Source organism: Lepisma saccharinum, chromosome 15, assembly GCF_977018435.1.
Source record: "Lepisma saccharinum chromosome 15, izLepSacc3.1, whole genome shotgun sequence".
Lineage (NCBI taxonomy): Eukaryota > Metazoa > Arthropoda > Insecta > Zygentoma > Lepismatidae > Lepisma > Lepisma saccharinum.
The window spans coordinates 27,445,963-27,454,783 of NC_139243.1; the positions used below are offsets into that span (position 1 = coordinate 27,445,963).

At 38.0% G+C, this 8,821-nt stretch overlaps 1 protein-coding gene across 2 annotated transcripts; it reads right to left on the reverse strand.

Moving 5' to 3' along the window:
• Window positions 1-3,150: 3,150 nt before the first annotated feature.
• On the reverse strand, window positions 3,151-7,291 carry LOC145999434 (uncharacterized). 2 transcript variants are annotated; one of them, XM_083136394.1, is made up of 2 exons: window positions 7,208-7,291; window positions 3,151-4,966 (listed from the first exon to the last, which is right to left on the reverse strand). In XM_083136394.1, the coding sequence occupies exon 2, from the start codon at window positions 4,954-4,956 to the stop codon at window positions 3,304-3,306; it is 1,653 nt and encodes a 550-aa protein (XP_082992520.1). In that variant the 5' UTR covers window positions 4,957-4,966; window positions 7,208-7,291; the 3' UTR covers window positions 3,151-3,303. The 2 variants fall into 2 exon arrangements, with proteins under 2 accessions (XP_082992520.1, XP_082992519.1); XM_083136393.1 differs by having other exon boundaries at window positions 3,151-5,313; window positions 7,208-7,277.
• Window positions 7,292-8,821: the final 1,530 nt, after the last annotated feature.

Sequence of the window (8,821 nt, forward strand, 5' to 3'; positions counted from 1 at the left end):
CTATCCTCCACGGACAATTTCCAAAGGAAATGAGGCTGGTATTACATACACAGCGGTATGCAGCTTAAATCAATGAAGCTATTCTATGTGGAATGCGGCATTGTCAATGAGTGGTCGGATCGTTGGTGAAGAAGTGGAGAGATGAAAAGTATAACGCGTCTGACTACCATGCTCAAGGTCCCGGGTTCGATCCCCGGCCAGTTCAAATCCGGGAAGCTTTCTAACGTTGGAAGCGGCCCCGGCGCCCACCCAGTGTCGAATAACATGGGTACCTGGGAGAAATCCTGGGGGGTAAAGGCGGTCAGGGGCGTGATGCTGATCACATCACCCCCACTCACGACCGGATCAAGAAAGTGTGGGGTGTTACCCCCACACCCCCTATACTTAGCGTGGTGCTAAGCACAGGGTAACACTTTACCTTTTTATCACTCTTCACTTTTACAGATTCGGCTATGCATCACTCTTCAATATATATATATACACACACACATTCATCCCACATGATGAATGACGACGACAGAAGAAAAATCTTCACACCCAACATGACTGACAGCTTGCCGTCAGCGTGATATGATCCTCCCGAACCATATCAAGGATTCGGTCATATTTAATATTATTCTTAATTATTTTACTTTTTATATATTCACTGTTAAAAAACGTTATGAAAGATGAGTTATTTAACATTTGAACTAATAACCTAATTCTATCATTCGAGAAGTTTAGAATTTGTTATTTGCAAGCTTCTTGAAAGCAAAAGCTTTCATTGTTGACAATTAGTCCAAAGTATGTGTTCTCAGTTTTAGAATCAAACTACTTGTATTATGAAAGCCATAAGAGCTAAAATTCAGTTGGAGTTATTAGTAATATAAGCCTTATGGACATTGGAAAGAAGTTTTTAAGAATGTGACAACCTTGTAGTAGATAATATTATAGAAACTTTAAGGATCATAATTGTTGTTTTAGACATAGGAAAATGAACCTTATGGAACATACTGTTTAATCTTTAGAATATTGCCATTATACACAAATTAGTTCTGCATATCACAGCTGTAGCTGTTTATCTTTTGTGTCACGGGAGGCGCTCTGCTTGACATGCGGGGGTATAAATACAGCTACGGAACCTAATTCAGGGGCATTTTCACCACCGACTCCGATGGATTAACATCTTAAATACTCAGCTCCCTTTATGGGAGGGTTCAAGAACTCAGTCTTCGTTCCCAAATTAGCTTAGAGACATAGTTATTCTGTCGTATGGGTAGGTTCGCCCTGTGGACATGCTAACATGTCACCATACGAAAGAATAAGTTCATTTCAACTTTATTTTGAAGTTTTCTGAAATTTTAAATAAAATCTTCACAAAATAATGTTAAATTTCGACTCAGAACTTACTGTTATTTTGACGCATGGGTAGGTTCGCCCTGTGGACATGCTAACATGTCACCATGCGTGAGAATAAGTTAATTTACGATTTCTTTCAACTTTGTGATAATTCAGTTTGATTTCTTCGAAACATATACGTAATATATTTTCAATTTTTGCATAAAGCAACAGGACTTAATGTTATTCTGCCGTATGAGTAGGTTCGCCCTGTGGGCATGCTAACATGCCATCATACGGAAGAATAAGTTCAGATTATTTCGTCTCCATGATAATTATTTATTGATCAGGTTATTCATTATTGATATCTGGCATGGTTAGGTTTCGCCCTGTGAACATGCTAACATGTTGCCATACCCGATATCAAGTCGATGTCTCTAATATTTTACGAATTATAGCCGTTTGTATTTCTGCATATATCTTGAAGCCAGACCTTAATGTCCAATTGATATTAAGATCGGAGTCAATACTTAAAACCTTCGCCAGTCACGTCAAAGTCATGCTTCATTATGTCAAGGAGCGTTCATAAAGTTCCAAGCAAGCGCCTGGTCGTCTTTATATAACTGATATGACAGCTTGATCCATATTATGTAAATAAACTGCAAAAGTCGCGTAGATTTAATTATAAGAAGGAAATATGTTCTGTCCTTCATTTATGGAGATCTGTACCTAAGATGTAAATTTATAAAAGTATCTTGAAAATAAACCATCTTCAGGAAAATAATTGCCCATAAAGAAGCCTACTGAAGACGCAGACCTTTCTTCGGAAACAGATGTTATTCATTTATAAAATCTCCCTTTTCCATAGCCTGTCAAATGATTTAGTACATAACAGTCGAAGCTTCATATCCCACGTATTTGCACTACTATACCCGTACCTGAGAGGGGTCAGAGTATCCCATTAGCCCACTGAGTTTTAGCCGAGGTGAAGAAACAGATGACATAGGGTATTGAAAGGTGATTGAAGAAATAGGAAGGTAAAGATGAGGATGGACGCTTTGTCTTCGTGATTTTTTTTTAAATGTAATAGCTGCGATTGTGTAGTTTTTCGAAGGCGATTTATGCTCGAGGACGCTGACGACAGAGGGTGGTCTAAAGGTTCGAGAGAGGAACCGCCACGAAGCCTAGTTCAGTATGAGAGCAGACTAAAGTGTCGCGATGGATGTTTCCGCTCACTTTCTTCGTCTCCTTCGAAGTTTAGAGCTAGCGATTGAGCGCAGGTCTCTCCCCAGCCATGCAGCTAAGCAATGATGATTTCAAAAGGATGGTATTTGTTTTATTTTGATTTTGAGCGTTTTCCCTCATCAGTTGTTATGTTTTCCTTCCTAATTTTTGCGTAACGCGAAGCGTCGCAGTTCATAGTCATTCACCTGTTGATATGTGCTGATAGGAATATTGGCAGCCCTGAAGGAAGAACTCCCCCTGGAATTGGAGGCAGAGTGGTAGTGGGTGATCACGACGACGACGGGCGGTGGCGATGCTACGTTACAAGCGTGTGATGTTGCGAAACAACTGAAGATTCTAGGTTCAAACTCTGATGAAAGCGTGGATGAATCATTGAGTTTGTCCCATTATTCAATCCACCAGTTCATCAAATCGTTGTGATTAACGAGGAATAATTAGCTTGGACACAACAAGCGCATGTATTTAGCAAGCAGTAATCTGGCAATTACTCTTCTCATGCGAAATTTTATTTCAGTATAACTGCTTTATTTTCCAATAGAATACAAATTTATATTTAACAGAGTTAAAACAGAGCAACTGTTACAGGTTTGAAAGAGTTCTTTGGAATCATTTGTTTACACAGTTACAAAACTAAAATGTGCTTCATAGAAAACGTGATATAAATTTCGAGAATTGTGATTTATCATTCAAGGAAAGCCAATATGTAAGAAATTTTTACTTGTATCTGAAGATTCACGGCCATTAACTAGATAGAAAGCGTACTTTTCCAACGTGTTGTAGTCTCTGGAAGTGAGTGACGAAAGATCGTAATTCATCTTCTGTGTCTAGCAGAAACCCTTCAAGTACTTCGAATGTTTCCAACTTCGGCATCCTTCTCATCCCAAGTATTCGGTACAAGAAGTCCTCGCTTCTTTCGATGATATCACACACCGTCAAATATTCCAAATTCGGGGCACATTCCAAAATTGAAAGGATAGCCTTGCCTGGTACTTTCCCACCAAGCTCGACGAAACTTAGTTTCTCCATTGTGTCATGCGGTGGCATCAGATTAACCCCTCTCCACGAAAAACAGGGAAACTTTAGAGTGAGGCGTTGAAGCTCTGTACTTGTATGTATATCAGAAACATCGAATTCTTTTTCAGCGCGTGGATTGTCTACATTTACAGTTGTTAGTGTCTGTCTTATTTTTTCTGATAAATCACTGAAACTCTCAGTGTGGAGAATCGAAGTACTGTGGCTAATGTTCAGAGTTTCAAGGTGTATGATCTGATTGAATGAACTCAGTGAAAATGTTGAAGGTGTGTCAGGCTTAAAGAATCCGTAGCGTACGTGTCGCAGCTTTGGACATATCGTAATTATCATGCTAAACAGCTGCTCTTCCATTTCTCCAACTTCAATTGAAGTGAGGTTCAAAGATAGATGTACAAAAGTATCATTATTTTCCTTAAGTTTAAACCACTTCTTCCAAATCTCACTCAAGAAGAAGCCAGTCCATGACCCAAGTGATTCCAAGCGTGGGATGAGCTCTGTTAATACCAGCCCTCCTTCAAATTTGGAATGAAACAAGTACAAAAGGTTGACACACTTCAGCGTGGAGCACAGAGGACTCTTCTTCCTCTCGTAGAACTTCACAGGCTCCCCTTCCGGCAACAGCTCCTCCAGCGGGGGGAATATTCCTGGAAATCCCCACAGAGTGCTTTCCCAAATCCTGTTCCCTTCTTCAGTTTCTGTTGGATGCCGGACAAAATTCTGTGTTAAATAATGGATACCTTTGTCAGTAATTCTCGCAGGGGATAACTTCAGCTTCTCAAGGCGTGTGCAGTTTTCGCCAATCATCTTCATGATGTCGTCATTACATATATATGTTAACTTCAGATCCACTAGATGCTCAGCAGATGCTAAGGTTTTCTTCAACAGCTCGTAAATTCTTGGTGTGGCATGAAATTGTATGGGGTCGTAGGACATGCAATCAAATTTCAATGTGCGCAATTCTTTTCCCTCCACCGACGCCAAATTAAAGAAAGTATCAACATGATTTTGCCGACAATCACACCCTACCTCGAATTTTAATTTCCTCATCCCCAACGAGAACAATATCTCGTCCAGGTACAAATGGAAGGGGTAACTTCCATGTTCATATTCCATGGAGAGTTTTTCCAAAATTTGTTCTCGTACGGTGACTGGAAGCTGAGAGAAGAATTGCCTCATAGCTGTTTTGTTTTCGTCAACATTGAAAATTTCATTCAGCCTCTTCCTGCAAGATTTCACGATCATTTTGCATATCTTCGAGTAACATATTTCCTGGAGCGTCTGGAGTCCTGGAGAAGCGCGGCGAAAAGCTGAACCTTTGTGTTTAGTGTATAGGCATCTCTTTATTTTGGTACTCTGAGCCATTCTTTGTCTCCTGTAAAACAGACAATTCTAAATTGAGATCGACGATTCTAATCCGATTTCTCATCCTTAGCTTTTATTCTTTTGTTTCTTATCTTTATTTAATGGAGCATATCAGCAAATTGTTTGTTACTAATGTACATAAATTGAGGTTGATTCTCTTCCACATGGATGAGTTTGAAACGTGACACTTTGCCGCAGGTACAACGCAGATAAGTGGACCTGGTACTACCCACGCATCACTGCTTGTAGAGTCGTCGCATTGTGATCCACGGGGAATGCCATAGTGTATCGCTATGGAGGGCGACCACCTTCGGAGTATGTGTCACCCCAGAGGCGTGCGATCTTACCTCACTGAAACTGAAGACTTCAAGTGATTTACACTATAAATTATATTTGTATTATATTTTGTATACTGTGTTACGTTGTGAATATTCAAGCACTTGAAGCTTTTGTAAAAGCTGTCGTAAAGACTTTAGTACACTTTCATGGGAGATTGTGACTCTTTTCGCTAATCTGAAAGTTAGTTACTAACTTGTGGTAACAACACTGAGTTTTATTAGAAGTGCGTTTCGATTTAGTGCACCTTTATTATTTTTTCTAGACCACATTTAGGTTCATTGCAGAGAATTTGAAAGCTTGTGCGACTCATGTTATCCCTGGCATGTTTCAGATTGATTTCTTGATTACGTAATGTGCTGCGTAATATGTCTGTACTTTATGCCAAGCATAATATTGAAGAGACTAGCAATTGGGTATTCGTGCATTACGTACACATCTCATTACAAAACTTTTACATGCGTCGTTGATTGAGTATCGTGTAAAATTTCACTACTTTGCCCATTTATTTATTACGTACCATCCTAAGAGACGTCTCAAAGCAGACAGATGGAATTTTATTGCTCTATGTAAAATCACAAACCTCTACATCTTCTTGTGTATGTTAATCGAGGTAGAATGAAATTTAGTCTCGCACCGTAGCTGTGCGGTCTTAGGCGCCAGGCTTTGGGCTCGGGTTACTTAACGAGCGTTTGGAAAAACGTAACAAGTTTTCTCATGAAATTTCCGCCAGTGTGACTAACCATCATCGTGAGGATATTTGGAGCTACGAATAAGTAGCGTAACCCCTTCATGGAAACCTACAACAACGACCGGGGTTCGTCATGCTGACCACACGTCACTGCGTGACTGATTGGATGGATGAGGAAACCGGAATTCTGTAGGTAGGCCTTGGCTAGCTTACACACGAACCTACATATCGAATTGTTATTTCATTTTGTTTTGTTTAAAGAAACCACAGACATATTAAGAACATTTTGGAATATATAATGATATTTAATGTCCGACGATTAGAAGTCTATGTGCAAGGGAAAGACACTTACGGCGTATGGTTAAAAATTCTAACAGTTTGACATTATGTTGCTATGTTTTCCTTCTCTATTTTGGGTACGATGAATTTTTCTTATAACTCCACAGTACAATAATTCTTCTAAGTGCATGTGAAACATATTCCGGTCCGATTATTGTTAATCTCATTGCATATCACGTGGATTGTAATAATTAAACTTCCATTTAAATATATAAAATCTATTACAATAACGAACCAACAAGTAAAATATTTGAAGTAAGGATTAAAGTGTGTGCTGTCTTGAATTTTATGAAAACCGAAAAATGACCAAATATCATAGAAACTTAGTAAATTTGTAGCACATTTTCTTTGTATCATCTTTGCAAAACATTTTAATTATTGTATTATTATTTTTTATTAATTGCATTGTCAAGAGAGAAGTCAAATCGATTTTCAAGTATCAAGCTTAAGTATTTCATACATACTTTCTCTCTGTTCGAGTGCGTTTTCGTCTCCCGCCAGGTGGTTCTGCCTGTGTTCGCACTAGTCAATGGGAAAAGTCTTAGTGTCTCATCCTGTAATAGGTTAACCTTGGTGGAATCTTGATCTGCTAAAGCATTCGAGTATTATAAGTCAAAGCGTTTCAAGATTTCGGACGAAAGACCGATTTTTTCCCTATTACACGCGATGACAATTACGTAAATGTACAGATCTTAAAATTTTATTTTAGCTTGATACCTCACAGTATTGATGCAGTTTCATTTGACCTAAATCAGTCAACTTGTTGCAGTATGGAGCAATTGAAAAATACCTGTAAAAATATTTTAAAATCTCTGGTAATATGTACTGTTTATTTTGCAATTAGAATAAACTACTTTTTACTTGTCTCTATGCACAAATACTTACTTTGCTTTCTTTGATTTCGGCCGAAAATAATTCTTGTAAATTTACAAGAACATCAGTTGCCGCGCAACGCTCATTCACATTTTGCTAATCATTATTCTATTCAACAATGGTTAAACAATACGCTCTAAATTAATAAGGCCTACATCGCCTACAGGATCCGAAGCACTGTTGCCTCCACAAGGTACGATCTGCATTTTTTTACAAACTTATTTCAATGCACAACTGAAAGGTGACGGTTATATCTTATTGTGAACATTCCGTGAAGCAGTGTATCAGAACTTTTTTATGCCTCTGGGAATCTCCATATGTGGCAGTAGTGAGCTAATTCTTGGTTACCAGTATGTGTTCACAATGAACAAGAAAACTTCAGGTTAGTACCAGATTATAATTTTATTTTGAAGATGTAATGTAGTTAGAAAATAGTTTGGTGATTCTATACAACAGTTACATAAAATTTTGCTAAAATAAAAATAGTTTCATGATAATAATTTTTCCTTGTTTGTTATGTATCAGATATAATACATTCGGACGCAAATCATACATTTCCCATGGGCCTCCCCGATGGTGATCAAGGGGTCCCGATTTCGATACCCGGTGGAGGCACATAGTGGTTCTGATCCCACAATAAACTATAGGTCCAATCCCGATTAGCCTTACTGTGCACAAAGTGTACTTTAAACACCAAATCATACATTTCACAGTAAGTCCATCGTCTTTTCGAAGCAATGCAGTTAATTATTGGTACTAAAATAAGGAGTGTAACAAACTATGTATGTATCTTAAAATGTATGTTTCATATTTACTATGTTGCTGCAAATTCTAAACCATTCCTGCAATCATCATTGCAATATCTCTGTTCAAGCTCCCACGAGTAACACTACACAATACAGTTTAGATTACATACGAGCCTCGTCAATCCAATCCAGTCCTTGACAAATCTACAACTATATTGTAATATTTACGTATGCGTTGTTCTATCGTACCTCACAAAACTACCATAATCATGTACATCAATCTCAACATTCGTGCGTGAATGTCCTGCTCAGAAATGTTTAGTATGTGTGTTTTAATGTGTGTGTGTGTGTGCGTGAATGTGTTTTTTTCCTCTCTTTCTTTCTTTTTACGTGTTGTCTTGATTTTTTTTAAATCTCGTCTTTGTTCTTTCCTTGTAACCATTTTATTTTATTTTTATTTTTTTTACTTTTTTTTTACTTTTTTTATAATTTTGTTTATGTACACTAGGTAAATGTCAAACGGGGTTAGGTGGGAGAACAGCCACAGGCTGAACCTCGCCCTTTAATAAAGAAAATTTGAATTTGAATTTGAATTTGAATTATTATTATTATTATTATTATTATTATTATTACGGCGGCTATTATTTTTGTTTTACTGTTGTAAGTGCAGAGGCCATACGTGATATGCTGGACAATAATCTTCATAAATCCAGATGATTCTGACTTAGAAATCGACCACAAAGATGAAGAAGCAGGTAATGCTGCTCTTACCACAGATAAACGCGCTCTTACTAACGATCAGATGCTGATTCTGCTTCTGCTTCAGAGGTTGACGAAACTTCAATGCCAGCTGAGGTATTGATATCGGTTAAATACGACA

Coding starts and splice junctions, on each gene's coding strand:
- LOC145999434 (XM_083136394.1), bottom strand. CDS start 4,956: ATGGCTCAGAGTACCAAAATAAAGAGATGCCTATACACTAAACACAAA.